Here is a 15,995-nt window from a genome sequence, read left to right on the forward strand (position 1 = left end):
TTATTAGATATTAAAAAAAAAATGTTACAAAAAATTATTTTTTTTTTTGAATTTGGCATCCCTTCACATTCATTCTGTTATGATGATTCATATTGCGTTTCTCTTAAATTGGTTTCTCTTAAAATGTTAAAATTTATTCCTCTTTAATTGGCGTTGCCAATGTAAGCATCGCGAAATTTGCTTTATACAAACTTTGAGTTGTTTTATGGATTAATGAATTATTTAATACAAAAAAAAAAAAAAATATTTCAAAAAAAGTGACGCCATTTTCTCCCGTTCCACTTGAAATTTTTAGCAGTGCGGTAAAAAATTCAATTCAAAATTAAAATTAAACTATTAGAAATATAAAAACCTTTTATAGCTTTTTTGAAAGATAATAAGAATAACCTTAAGTTAAAAACAAATGAAGGATTTTTAAAAACTCCATCATTTAATAGGGGTAAAACAAAATTGCTAAAATTTTTTTTAATCGATATATAAATTTATTGTTAGACTGACAATGGTATTGAAAAAATTCTAAACAGCTTCAAAATCAAGTTATTAATGGTTTTATAAAATTAAAACATGAGGTAGACCTTTGACAAAGTAGTAATTTTAAGTAGGAGGAAATTTTTTTCGACAATTTGAAAAATGCCATTGAAAAGATAATTAAACAAATTAGGGGTCTATTACAGATTTTTTTTTTAACTCACTGCGTTTCGAAATATGATTTTTTGAAAAACACCTGCTTTTTTACTGGTATTTTTGGGTGGATTTTTATTTTTAGAGATTTGTTGCCCATGACCGACCAGCCACCAGTGTGGGAAGTACCTCAGTTTGAAATTTCGACATGGTTGGCTTTAAAAAAATCTAACTCTTTTTGTGGGCATCGTAGAAATATGATCGAAGCTTCATATAAAAGGTGAAATAATAAACTTTCAGATGATATAAAAATTATTTTAGGTTTTCATAAAAAAATGGACTTTAAGGTAATTTTCTTGCTTTTTTCATGAAATTTCATTGGGTTCAAAAAATTCTAACTCTTTTTGTAGATGTCGTGTAGATATGGTTGATATGGATATTGTAAGCTGAAAAAATAGGCTTTCAGATGGCATACAATTTATTAAAGGTTGTTGTATAAAAAATTGATTTTTGGATGATGGAAGTGATTTTTTCACTTTTTTTTCATAAGAAATGATTGTTTTCAAACAAATTATTTTAATACTTTTTGAGCATTGTAAAAATTTAAAAATGGTTTTATTCCTTAGAAGAAATATATAGGTTTTTGATGGTATAATTTTTGTGTTAGCATTTTTTTTTTAAACAAATTGATATAATGAGAAAAGAGAAAAAAAAAGGTAATTTTTTTTAGCTTTTTCTATGTAAATTATGATTGGATTCAAAAAGTTATTCTGTTTTTCTACAAAGCATACAGATATAAATATGTAAGGTGTTAATCTTAGGTAGGTACTTTAATATAATTTTTTTTACAAGAAAGTTGACAAATAAATAGTGTACGAAAGTACACAACCTGTTTTCTTATGACGTTATCACTTAAAATTATCGTCCGTAAACCGACTTTACAGGCAACCACTTTTTTCAAATTTTATCTCAAACACCAAAATTTGTATTATTTTTAATAAAAAATTAAATACCTAATTTTTAAATCTATAAATCTTTCCGACTACCGTCCTAAAATGCAAAAGTTATTCAAAAATGAATAAATGGGTTAGTTGGCAACGCTTGTCATTGCCTTGACTTATGCACCAAATTCAACAAAAACTAAATAACAAATTTTATTCATCGCTGCATTACTACTAATATTCTCTCTTAAATATAACAACAAAAAACACTATATAAACAAAATGTAAACAAGAGAGTATAACAACAACTTCGAATTTCGAACATATTCTCTTTTATATTATTCGAATATAAATTTATCGAAGACATTCGAACGAAAACAAAAAATCAACTCAACGAAAAAAGTATCTACGAACAAATCCAGCAGAGACTGACTGAGTAGAGTAGAGGAGATACTTTTCCATTCGCACCTCACAAATTCGATTTCAGTCAGTGTCCGTTCGTGGGTGAGAGAAGATTGTTTAAACGCGCATCTCTGACAAAACTCAGAAAAATCTAAAAATCTATCTTTTTCATGAAAGAGGGATTACCTTACAAATCCTTTCCAGTTTCCATAGTAAATTAAAACAACAAAAAAAAATCCAATATCCTTTTTTCCTCTTTATCAGATTAAGAAAAAAAAGGACTCTTTTACTGTTTTAAAGTCTTTTTTGAAATAAGAAGAAACATTCGGGTTTTTTTTGAAAACATCTGTTTCCCATTTAATACGCTACAACCATACTTTAGCTCTCGAAATATTTTTACTGCCTTAGAATTTCTTACTAAGAAGTAAAAAAAAAAAAAAAAACACATCGCGTGCAAACGTAAAATTTGTAAAAAGGAAAAAACTACAAAAAAAATCGTGTGGGTAGTAAATAATAGTGTGGAAAATATTTAATTAAAGTCGAAAATTAAAATTTATTCAATATACAAAAAGCTGTTTGAATAAGAAAATCAATTATATAGCTCAGCAGAGTTAACAGCGCCGCAGCGAGCGCCTTGACGAGATTATAATTGATGATTTTCCGGTATTTTGTGTTCTTTTGATGTTTTTTTTTTCTTCTACTCAATTTTTCAGTTTTATCTGTGTTTTTTGTGTAATAGAATTGATAAATTTATAATAAAATCCTAAAAAGTTAAAAAAAATTTTTTTTTTCAAAAAAAAAAAAAAATATTCAAAGGAAAATTAGAAAAAAAAAATTTCTCATAAATCAAAGTGAAAATTGTACATAGGCAACCCCTCCCTAATTAAAATCGTTATTTTTAATGGTATAGAGTTTTGCAAAAAAAAAAAAAAAATACAAAAAAAAAGGACGAAAGATAGAGGACTACAAATCAACGTCTTCACACTTGTTGGTCGAAAAAAAAGCAAAAAAAAAAAAAAATAAATAAAAGAAAATGAAGGATAATAAATAGAGCAAAAGAAAGATACGGCAACAACGTCGTTGGTCGTTTTATACATTCATCAGCAGCAGGATCCTAGAAGATAGTAAACAACGTGGAAAATTACTTCTTTTCAATTTGAAGTAGCAAAAACAGCAAAAAAAAAAAGCAAAAAAGAAAACAAATAATTCACGACGATGGCGGGAAATATCGTTAAATGGTGGAAACACAAGATACTCGGTGGATATAAACAATTCTCAGGTAAGTGATTGAAGTTTTTTTTTTTATATGAATAATGTAATATGGAATATTTTAGGGGGTGACACTTCCGTTCAGGTTTTTGTCCCATTTAAGGGACAGTAAACTTCTTGTCACACTTCAAACTGTCATTATTAACTATTCAATGAAATTTCAGTTAGTTTTTCATTGGGGATTTATTTTTGTTCATATTGACAAGTTTGACAATTGAGAATTTATTATTATGTCATATGGACCCTTTTTGATGCATATAGTTGTAGAAAGGTTTTTGAACTTTGACTAACTTTTTGGAATCTTTTCAAACTCATTTCAATATTAGACATTTTTAACGAAAACCGATCAAATTCTGTTTTAACCTCAAATTTTTAGTCAAAATTGTTTTCGATTGAAATTGGACCTTATGTCCTCTATAAGGTTATTGCACTTAAGCATTTTTGAAACTTAACGAAAAGTTTTAATCTCAATAGTTTAATTACGATTTTTAAGAGAGTTAGTTATTGTTTGTAAATTCTAGTTCTGAGAAATTGTTACTTAGCTATTATTTCTATGTTGGGCGCTATTTTCAAGATAATTGACAGCTTTTATGGTCTTTTCTTTTTAAATAATAGCTGTTTATTTGAGATTTGTTTTAAAAAATCGTTTTTTTGGGAAAATAAGCATACAAACGAAAGAAAACTTAACATTTTGCATATATTTTTACATTGGACGCCATTTGGAATGCCAGCTCTAGTTATACTCTTAAACCCGTCACAGTTAAGCTTGAAAGAAGTTAGAAGAACGTAAACTTAGTGGTTTAGTAATTTGATTTTACGTTGGGCGCCATTTTGAAGAGAAATAATTCTATTCAAATGCTTTTTTTGCTTATGGTACTAAAACATGATTCCAAGAAGTCTGCGTCCAAGATGAGCTGAAAAGAAAAAAGAAAAGATAATTAATTTTCACGTTGGGCGCCATTTTAAAAACGAATTGTAATTTTTCTATTATAGCGTGATTTGAACTGGTTAAATTAATAAGACTATCTTTAAACTATCAATCTAATTAAGTCATAATTTACTTTTGGCTTTGCGAACCTTATTTAAAGAAATATAAGAACTCTTATGTTACGTTGGGCGCCATTTAATTTTTATTCAAATCGTTACCTTCGAAATCTCTGATTTTTAAGAATCCCAAATACAATTTCAACTTGACTTTCAATCTAATTCACTAAACATTATTTTTCCAGATGTGATTTAGAAAGCTATGATCTATTTGTTTTTTCGTTGGGCGCCACTTAAAACGAATATCCTCAGAAATTTGAGAATGTTCCTTGTTATTCTTACGATATTTACTATAACTATCGGAACTAGCCTCAATTTTTAATAAATGTCCAGGCCTTCCTTAGAAAGTTATTCTGATGAATTTTTTTTTCACGTTGGGCGCCATTTAAAACGAATAGACTGAGCAACTTGAAATAGTTCTATGTTAGATCTGGGTTAGTTACTGAAATCTGATCTTTCTTCAATTCAACGCTTTAACTACACAATCATTAGTTATTTGATCTTGCGTTGGGCGCCATTTAAAACTAACAAATTTACAAATATGGGATACTGCTTCGTTAGCCCAGTAAAACAAACAAATTTACAAATCTAAGATACTGCTACGTTAGCCCAGCAAAACTAACGCAGCTCCAAAGTAGGTTCAATCTTCATTCAAATACCTACCATTGCTTTTTTCTATATCTTCTGAAGACTGTTCTATAGAATTTGATTTTACGTTGAGCAATATTTTAAACGGACAACATTTATAAACTAGGATATTTTTACGTTAGACCTATTTTGTACTTGGGCCTAAACTAGCTTAATTATTCAAGAAGTTTAAGAAATTTGTTTCTGCGTTGGGCGCCATTTACAAGGATTCATTAAAAATTTTCGCAATTTGTGATTGTTTTCCGTTAGATTTTCTTTCAGAAATATTAAAACAATTCTCAGCAAATCATCAAAGTATTCGTTAAGATTCCAATAAGTTTAAACTTTCTGCAACTTATTTACTTGTTTATGATCTTGAATTGTTGCAGAAATATTGTGTTTTCTACTTTGCTCCAACAAAAGTATTTCCGGAAGAACATAACACATCATTTTAAGATTGTTCTCCTTTTTTATCTATAAGAAAAAAAAAAATCGTCCTAAAAACAACAAACGAAACAAAATAAAAACAAAGAAAATGAAAAAAAAAAAAAAACTGAACCTAAGGCAGATGGTCCAAGGTGCATCTTAAAAAAAAGATGAACAAAAAAAAATTATCTTCAAAAAAATCATACATACGAAACAGAAAAGAAAAAAAAGTCAAAAAAAGACTGTTTTTTTCAAAACGAAAACATAAAAGAAAAAACGAAGAACTAAAGGAGTCGGCCGACCACTTTTTAAGGTTCTTTCAACGAAGTGGTACCACTACTCTGTGTCTTGCCGCGCCATTTGTTTGTGTTTACCGTCTTTCTTTTCGAGTGAATTCTACAAGTTTCTCGTCGTCTTCTTACAGCAACACACTTCTCGCTTCTTGTGTATAGTATTGAAAACTGCATTCGATTTATTTTTGGATGCGTGAGTTATTTGTTGTTGTTGTTGATTTGGATTTTTTTTTGGAATAAAAAAATATGTATGTTCTTTTGGGGTGCATGCTTAAGCAAATCCTTTTTTTTTTCTTTGGTTTGTTTTTGTCTTTCGGAAGAAATTAACACACAAATTCAGAAGCAACTTTGACAGACGGATGATGAGTAGGAGTGTTTTTTTTTTGTTGTTGTTGGTATTTTTAGCTCACTCTCATGTTGAGTTATAGGTTTTATATACGCAAGGCTACTTGAATGTTGTTTTTTTTTGTAGATATTGATCCTGCAAAATCATACGCTACTGATCATGATTGATGAGCATATGCTTGTTTTTGATAAGTTTTCTAAGAATATTTTGATAATATTCTGGGTTTGCACTTAAGCATTCAAACTGTCAAAAAAGGACGATTTCACTAACTGCAATCAGCTGTCAATTGTTCGTTCTTTTTTTATTTGTTTTTGTCTTTTAAAGAGCTTCTCTTTGATTTTTTAACAGTTGACTTACTTTTAAATAAGTGTGTTCATAACCTAAAATGTGAAAGAAAATGAAAAATCCTGTCAGATTTTGTGGAATGACATCTCAATTTTATTTAAAACTGTCAAAGTTTTAACGTCATAAGCTGAGTTTGAACTACATATACTTCGATCAATCGATTTACAAAGAAGGATCGAGTTGAAATGACAGATCGAATCAAAATCTTAACATCTTAGCGTTCCAGGGTAAAATAATGACTGCTTTTCAATTCACTCAATTTTCCTACACGACAACCTAATGGTCGAAAAAAAGTGATAGAAAGAAAGTTCTATCATTTCTCCAAGACTCAATTTAATCGAATTCCATTGCTGACATTTTTTCTTTCATTATTTTCTTAAATCGAAAGATTACAATCTAATTCTGTCATCTTCTCTGACAGAATTTCCAATCAAATCACGTACCTAAACGACTTTTTGACTTTTTCTCTTTTCAATCTTATTATACTGGAAGCAAAAAAAAAACTGTTTAACAAAGACAAAAAAAAAACAAAGAAAAAAAATATCGCACCCCATTCTTTGTGCTAAATGTCATTTCAAACAAAATGTCACAAAAGAAAAACCATTAGATGAAGGACTCTTAAATAACTACCTATTTCTTCCTTCCCCTACCCATCTCAAATCTTAAGCCGATTTACCAAAATTCTAAACATTGCTTGCCATTGCAAAGAGAGAATCTTATAATTTAATGCAAATCACTTCTTCAACTTTTAAGTTGAAATAAAATAAGCAAAGGCAGGAAAAAAACTTCTTTTTAGCTACCATGACGTTTCGATATAATGAACAGATAATATTTTGTTTTCTTTTTCTTGGGGGGAAATTAAAGAAAATCTCTTTTTCTTGATAACGGAAGCAAGGAAAAGAGAAATGAAACAAAATTTATGAAGTTTTAAATATTTTATGTGATTTTGGTATCAAAGGAATCTGTCAAAATTAAAATGTCAAACTGAGCACACTTTTGCTCAGTTTTCAAATGTCACATTTTCCCACAAAAAAAAAATAAAAGTCAACATTGCCGGGAATGGGGTCTAAGAGTCAATGAATTTTTATTTCCACGTAAATTTATGTCATCGTAGGCAAAGTGGTTTGTGTCCTATAATAACACTCCCTCCAGTTACTCTTCAAATGTTGACATATCAACACCCAACCCAAGGGAAGCACAGCACAATTTTATCCTGTTTTTCTTACCCCGATACAATACATATATTTGTTTATATTATAGCCTCGCCGCAGCCGCCATTGCCGCCAAAGCCGATTTAAAATTATAAAAAAAGAGAGAGTACCGCTACCGACTATAAAGTATACAAGTAGGTATCTATAGATATTAATGTCGTCCCCTATGATAATATCGAGAGGCCCAGTGAGAAAAAAAATAAAAACATTTAAAGCAAAGAAATTTTCTTCTTCCCGCATGTTTAATGATTTATAAACAATTTCACGGATGTGAACAGGCCTTAATGGGGCTGGATATTTTTTTTAAATTTTTTTGACTGTTGATTTTTTCCTTCCTTTAAACAATTTTGTGTGTTCTGGGGTTAATTCAACAGGAAATTAAAACAGCAAATGCCTTGAGGTTATAATATAGAGTAGATATATGTAATAATAAAAATAATAATAAAAAAGACGGAAACAATTTTAAAATGCTGACCAGAACAGGGTGAGAACTAAATAAAAAAAAAAAAAACAGGGAATTAACGTAAATTTGTTTACCATGAGAGGACTTAATAACTGTCATCTTTTCATGTTACATTAGATAGATATCATGGGAAAGCAACTGTATTTTTAATTTTTAAATCAATTAGAATATAGCTGAAAGTTATTAAGTGCACTGATGTATATAAATTAAATGATAGCAAATTATAGAGGAAATAGCTGCAAACACTAATTAGTTTAATGACAAAAAGTCAGGAGATAGAAATGTCATGCGAATGAACTGCTAATTTAATAATCTTTAATGGCGCTATTACACGATTGACATGATCTGTCATTAATTCTGTCGCCAACTTAATGAAAATTGGAGCTAACCAAACCATAACAAATTTATATATACAAAGCCAAAAAATGTCTACCAAACAAGTGGCTTTTCTATTTTGCAAAATGAAATCAATTAGATTTAATACAATATACAATGACAGTGTAACGTCAACACTAAACGTCAGACGCAACTGTCAGTTTCTAGCTGTTAAAAATTACTGTTTCTGGGGGCTTGCTATAAGTTTAAAACTTTTTATAACAGTCATAAAAGTCTTATGTCAAAGTTAAGTCAACATTAAATGTCAACCCTGTCAGTTTGTAGCTTTATAAAAATCGCTTTTTCGGAGCGTGCTTATATGAAACTGTTTCTAACAGTTATAACAGTCTAATACAAGTGTAACGTCAATATTAAACTTCGCAATTGTCAGTTTCTTACTTTTAAAAATGACTGTGTTGGGGGCTTTGCTAATAGTGTAAAATTATTTATAATAGTTATTTATAACAGTTGTATAACAGTTCCGGGACACTTATATTAATAACTAGGTCATAAAATAATTTTTTTCTTGTTTTTCAACGGAAAATAAATTATAAAACTCAAAGATTGTTGGTAAATTATGAAAAATCGTTTTTAAATTCCTGTGAGACCTCAAAATATAACAATTAAATGCAACAATTGACAGATTCTTGCTCAAATGTCAATAAATTCCGAAAGAGTGAAATAATATTATCTATTATTGTTTTTTAATTATCAAGAATACGGGCTCCAGCATTGGAGTCCAATAACCTTCCATATTATCAGGGTCTTCAACAAAAATAAAATGTTTTGTTCTTCCAATCATAAACAACAAAATAACCCAATCTAGTAAAGTTGGTAGGTAAAGAAAATAAAAAAAACATGACATCTGTACCGATTTTTTTATTTTTAATTGATAAACCATGTCAGACTACACAACTCAAAAAGTAATCAGTCAATTTGTTTGATTCTTATGGTTAAAGGGCGATCGATGTATAGTATTTTTATATTTTTTTTAGGGGAGTGAACGAAAAACAGACAGCTGAACATATTTCTACAAAATTTATTAAAAGAAAACGAACACCGCACAGAAAAAGGGACGATCAAATTCCTAGAAAATCCTTATTTTTGATGAAGAAAAAGGAGAACAAAAAATAAAAAGGAAACCAATAAAATTAGGTTTTCTATATACCTCCTTTAAAGATGACATGTCATGTTTAGCTGTCATTTTACAACATTCCAACATTTTTTTTTTTATTGACAACCACAAGAAATGGAATGCAATTTTTTTCTTCATCTTCAAATCGAAGATCAATATAACGATCGCTTCTGTTTGATTTTAAGTTTTTCAAAAGAAAATCAAAAGTAGAAGATGGAAAAAAACATTTAATATGTAAATTAAGACAGGAAAAAGGTGTGCCAACTGAAAAGAAGAAAGGGTTTTCCAATGAATTCAAACAAAAAACTTCAATCAACGATATACGCGATGATGATAATGTTGATGATGGTGCGATCTTCCACGAATCCCCAGCCGGGACAAACGAAGATCACAACCGAATACAACAAACTTAAGCAGAAAAATCTTTTGAATGGAAACGAAATACGAGAAATCTCCAAGAAAAAAAAAAAAAATTGAACCTTCTTTTGAAGAAAAAAAAAATTTCATTCAATATGCAAAAGACTGAAGATATTGTATTGATCGTGCCAGATTTTTTTTCTTCTTCTTCATCTTTTGTAGTTGTAGTTCATTGTTATTGTTGTTCTGAATACACTCTTTTTAAAGGCCGCTTAATGTGTACCTCTTTTATACAGTTTTTTTTTTTCTATATTTTATAGGCTTGTTGATCTTTAAACAACTATTTGAAAAGAGAGGGGAAATGTATACAAATCTTCATAACAATAGCAAGATCTATTTCAATAGAGTGAAACTTATGAGGTTAATGTGAAAACATAACATAGAGTTGAGGGTATGATTATACCTATTCCTATTAAAGAGTCCCTCAGTATAACAGATATAACTCTGAAAAGAAGATGCAAAAGAAGAAGAAGAAAAACCTACTCGGCTGCTTTTGTTTTCCTCTGAAACCGTTTGTGTGTGGAGCGGTGATCTTGTGTTCCCGACTTTTCTATACCTCTCTCTCGGCTGATATAATCAGAGATACCCAAAGGAGATGGGAAACTTTCGTACGTTTTACCCCCCAAAACCCATTTGTTTATTTCGTGTTGTTGTAATCTCTTTTGTATTCGTGAATAAATGTGAAAAACACACATAGTGTAGCCACGGTGTTTTTCCGCACACCTAAGCAAAAATGTCAATTTTTCACGCATACTTCGCCAAAAATGTATATTTTTTCACGCATACTTATCCAAAAATGTCTAAAGCAGCTTGTAGGCAAACCGCGTATGACGTCAGAAGTTTCTCATCTCTTTTGGGTATCTCTGGATATAATCCTCTTCCATCTTCTTCGTTGCTCGTTTTACCTGCAAACCTTCTCAACAAAATGATGCTACAACAACAACAAAAGTGAAGATGCAAAAAGAAGATGATGAAGAAGCATACCTACCTTCCTACCTACCTTACAAAAAAAAAAAAAGATCTATAAAGACACTCTCGGATCTTATTCTGTTATGGTTAAAGCTGGAAGAGCCTATATAAGCTGGCCAAACAAGAAGTGAAGCAGAGGAAGAAGAAGAGTGTAGTATATTACGATTACCTGCGGTGCCGCTCTTTGAAATGTTCACTAAAACGAACAAAAAAAAACGAAAATAACTGAAGAATAGTCAGGAACCCTATAGTTCGAGGGTTTGAGGGAGGGACCCGGTGTTTTTCAGAGGTGGTAGATATACCGTCCTCTCTTGTGTATATCTGCCTTTTAAGAACGAACCACATTGCCGCCTTGAGCCGCGACTGATGTTGATGATGATGATGATCGGAGCAGCGGCGAGGGTGATTGCGGTGGCGGGCGGTTTGAAATGGCGGCAGTGATGGCTCGGCGGCGGCGTGTATATGAGCAGAGCTCACGTAAAAAAGACGAAAAGATGATGATAGCGGCAAGGCGGCGGTTGTTGTATATTGCGAGTGCTCTGTGCTTCTTCTATCTCTCGTCGGCCGACATCTTATGTGGATTTTTTTTTTTTTTGTTGTTTCTTTCGATTTTGGTTAAAACCAGAACCTGCTGTTGTATAGTCGCGTTTGGCCACTGGGCAGTTGAAAAAAAAATAGTTGAATCTTCAACAAAAAACAACAACAAAAATAAAAAGTTCAAGGAATGATAAAAATGAAAGAAGAAGAGGGGTATTGAATGAAGGTCTCTTATATTTGCAAAAAAAAAAAAGGTTTTTTAAGTTTTTTTTCTTGAAAGATGTGGTTTAGTTGTTGTTGTATCTTCCTTTTATTATTGAAAACTTTAACAGTAATACGCCGCACAAAAGTAGTAACAGCAGCAAGCCAGGCTTTGGTTGAGGGTAAAAAGGCAGCGCGACAGAAGGAAAAATAATATCCGAGTTGTCGTTTTTTTGTTTTTTTTTAGTCGTTTGTCGTCGTTTCCAAAGCCGTCGCAACGATGAAAAAGGCGCATTTCTTGTTTGATGGAGAAACGACGGAACTTTTATATTTTATGTTTTTTTTTTCTTCCTTTATTTTTTTTGTTGCCTTATTGTTGTTCTTTTTGTCTCTTTTTGGGCAATTTTGTCTTTGGTTTTGTTTTTTGGTTCGTGTGGTGAATTTTATGCTTTTTCTTTTGTTTTGATTTTATTGCAGTTCAACAGGTTTTCAAAATAACAAAACAAATTTAACTTAAGCTAAGTTTCATATGTTTTTGTAGACCTCTGCGTTACTCAAAGTTCTAAGACATTTATGTGTCTAATGATTTGCTATCATTGAATTTATCAAACTTAGTTCGATTTTCGAACATGAAATCTGTTGGAACAACAGCCAAACTCTCCCAGTCAACCTAATTCCTAACTTTACCGCATCCAATTACAAATACGAGGTTGGTTGGGGACATATTTCCAGTTTATCTAATGATTGTCAATTGCATCAAGTTATTTATCAAACCCAATCTTCGAAAAATTGAAGTAAAAAATCGATTTTTTTCGAAATGCAGCTCTTTCAGTCTGATTTGTTCCCTTTACTTTCGAAAAATAAGTTAGTTGAGACCCAGCTATACTTGCCTAGTAATTGTTAATCGTATCAAATAGCTTAGCCAAGCTTATCTTCGAAAATTGAAGAAACAGTTCGATTTTCGAACTGCACGAAATATTAAGCCTCTCCAGCTTTCTTTGTCTCTTGTCTTACTGCCTCTATTTATGGGCCCAACGTTGTTTGAGGTCCTGTTAAAATGTGCCTAATCATTGTCACGTTCATTTGGTAAATTATTCAACCCAATTTTCGAAAAACTGAAGGATTTTTGAATAGCCAACCAGCCAGCCTGAAAATCTATTCTTCCCATTGAAACTCTAAATAGAATCAATTGTTAGCTTGATTGTCAGCTTCATCTGATAATTTATCTAATCCTGTTTTCGAAAAATTGAAGAAACCTGGCGTTCAAGCTAGTTTGGAACTCTACTTCTCCAATGGAAATATACCGCTTGCTTTTCGTGATTTCTCCATCAGCTGAAAAGCAGACGCTGGCCAGCATTTTCATGATGGTTTCCGGAAGTCTCGAAAAATGACATTTGCATCAGCCAACTACTTGAGAAGATCGTAAAATGCTTTGAAACATCTTTCGTCTTTGTTGGTATAATTGTTAAAAACATCGCACTCAACTTCCACCTGTCAAACATTAGTATATGCCACAACTATGCCTCTAATTTTTATATATGTATAACAGTTTTCCCTAAGCCCATCCTTCTTACTGTGTATAAGAAAACTAATTTATCTTAATCTCCATCTGACAAACTTTTCTTGTCAAATTTCCGTCTTGTAGCAAAACTTTCTACGTATCATTTCACTTTCCATAACATAAAACATAAACAATTACTAATTCCTCATGATCAATCATAATGACATTTCATATTAACTGTCATAATTCACTAGAAATCAATCAATCAAAAACTATTAACTCTCCACCCATATATAAGTGTGATGACAGCTGATATTTTCATTTTCAACATCGTCAACTAAAATATGAGCTCCCCCATGAACAGGTGAATAATAAAATGTCAACAACAAAACTTTTATAACTTATCAGCACACCACATTCCGTACTCGTACTATATACATTACAATGTTTCGAAAAAAGTTCAATGAATCCTAATTTATAAAAAAAAAAAACTTAGTTACTATGAAATCACTTAATCATATTTTATTGACAGTTATTCAATATGGCGCCACCAACACTATATCGTACCACAGCAAATTGTGTACTCAACTTAAACTATACATGTTCACAATATAATATAACAATTGTGTCTCCTCTAATAAATAATTGAAAGTTATGGCACCTAAATTGACAGTTGAAAAAAAATTATGATATTGACATTGTGAACAGGTCTTGGCGCTTAAACACAAAAATAGAGACAAAAATACTCATTAATACAATTTCAAGCTACTTGATAACTTTTTCCGTATAAATTATACAAAGAATAAAAACTGATAAACCTCAACCATAAAAATAAAATATTTCCCAAATAAAAAAAAAAAAAAACCGCTACTTGCCAAAGGAGTTTGACAGTACAAACAGAGCACAGAGTACCGCAAAAGCCCCACAATGAAATCGATATATTATAGTCATGTAATATTATTGTGAATTAAAGATAAGGTTTTTCGTTTTGCTCAATAAACAAAAATACTTCAATAAAATACAAATAATCAGCAATTAAATCCACAACCAAATGAGAGAAGGACAATATGAGAGAAATAAAAAAAAAAGAAAAAAAAAACCGATTATAAATAAAAGAGTAGCTAGCATTCGGTTATGGGCTCTAGTTATATTTATTCAAATTGATAAGGGGACATTTACACATTAAAAATGAGCTTCCGCGCTCCGAACCGATCTGATCATCATCGTGGGAACAGTTTTCGGTTTCAATGGAGGTTTTTTTTTTTTTTTGTTTTGTGTGCTTTGTGTCTATAGTTGTTTATTATAGCAATTTGATAGTCAGATTAACCGCCGCGCAATGTCGGCATTTTGTAACAGTAATTATACCGTCAAACGGGTCATTTAATTGGAGGCGTCTGTGTTATCGGCCTCGCCGATTCAATGAGTAGACATAGTCGGAGAGACACCATCATAGATAGATAGTAGACAATAACAATTGTGTGATGATGACAGGAAACAAAAGCAATTGAATTTGATGAAATGTGACATTTAAAATGTCATTCAATCGATTATAATAAAAATATAAATTATAACAGATTATAACAGCATCATTAGCTCACATAACACTCGTATAAATAAGAATGAAACATCAATATTTCATTTTTTCTAAGAACATGAGTAATAAATTCAAAGATTACAAGAACACAAAAACATTTTGACAGGTATCCATCGCTGTCATCGCTGTTATTTGACATTTAATCGGATGACTGACCAACATGCTATAATCTTCTTCTTTTTTTTTTGTTTCGTTTTTATGGGCAAAGTTCTTTGTTAACAACAACAAAATAGGTAAGTTCGTCTTCACTAATCCGGAAGTCTCTACCTATTTTTTTTTTGCTTACTTGTCCATGGTAGGTATAGGGATAAAAGCAAAAAAAAAAAAAAAGAAAGAAAAATATCTTCTTAAGGACCCTCCCAGGAATATTTCACAAGTGCGTCATTAGGTGGAAGATAATTAATTATATACGATGGATAGGAAGAGAAGAAAAAAATGTTAGGAATTTGTTAGAGACTTTTGGAATTCCATTGTAATAGCCACTCACCAAAAGTCGTCTAAAGAGATTATGGTTGAGTGAGGTCACCGGTTCGTCTTCATCGTCGTCATCACACTGTGGGAGGTTTTAGGTACTTTTAGCTTCTAGGAATTTTTTTTTTCCAAAAAATCATCTCTAGAAACACACATAAAACTTGGGTAATTAGTAGGCAAAAAAGGGACACAAGAAGGACACCGAAAAATAAAAGATGATAAAATGTTTTGCCACCATTAAAAATCAATGTTATGTTTTTGTTGTTGTTCGTTAAGAATATTGATCTTGTTGAGAGTGTTTGAAATACCCGTGGGTGGTCTTTAGGAGGTATTTTTTTTTCAATGTTCATGCGATTCTTAAGAAATTCCCGAACACCAACAACAACTGACAAACAACAGCACAGTCCTCACCGTGGGACGTCGCGTCGGTCGTTGGAGAGAAACAATAAACGATTTGGAAATCAGTCAAAAGAACATTTATTTTATTCTCATTCTTCGTGTGACTTATGGGCTCAGGTAAAACGTCAGTGGTAAGACCCCAGACATATATCAAAAGACCATTTATTCTTGTGAAAAGACCTACACGTTTGTGTTGTTTCTTTTTATTTTTTTTAATTCTCTAAACTCTGTTATATTGTTGTTTGCCGACGACCGACAACAATTATTCTGGTGTTTCTTTCTCATATACTTGCACTATACAACTGTCAAAAGAGGTGTGAAACATGCTGAAGGTTATACTGAAACTCACCACACACATAGATTCTTGTCTTGAGACAGACTTGGAAATCAGTTTTGTGTGTTTATATA

The 15,995-nt window shown here is 31.1% G+C and overlaps 1 protein-coding gene across 1 annotated transcript in view; it reads left to right on the plus strand.

Moving 5' to 3' along the window:
• The first annotated feature begins 2,021 nt into the window (after nucleotides 1-2,021).
• LOC129920318 (protein naked cuticle) overlaps nucleotides 2,022-15,995 on the plus strand; it is an 80,166-nt gene continuing 66,192 nt past the window's right edge. The window contains exon 1 of the mRNA XM_056001659.1: nucleotides 2,022-3,243. Within this exon, the coding sequence (XP_055857634.1) occupies nucleotides 3,180-3,243 (64 nt within the window). The 5' untranslated portion in view covers nucleotides 2,022-3,179. The remainder of the gene's footprint in view (nucleotides 3,244-15,995) is intronic.

This window comes from Episyrphus balteatus, chromosome 4, assembly GCF_945859705.1.
Source record: "Episyrphus balteatus chromosome 4, idEpiBalt1.1, whole genome shotgun sequence".
Taxonomy (NCBI): domain Eukaryota; kingdom Metazoa; phylum Arthropoda; class Insecta; order Diptera; family Syrphidae; genus Episyrphus; species Episyrphus balteatus.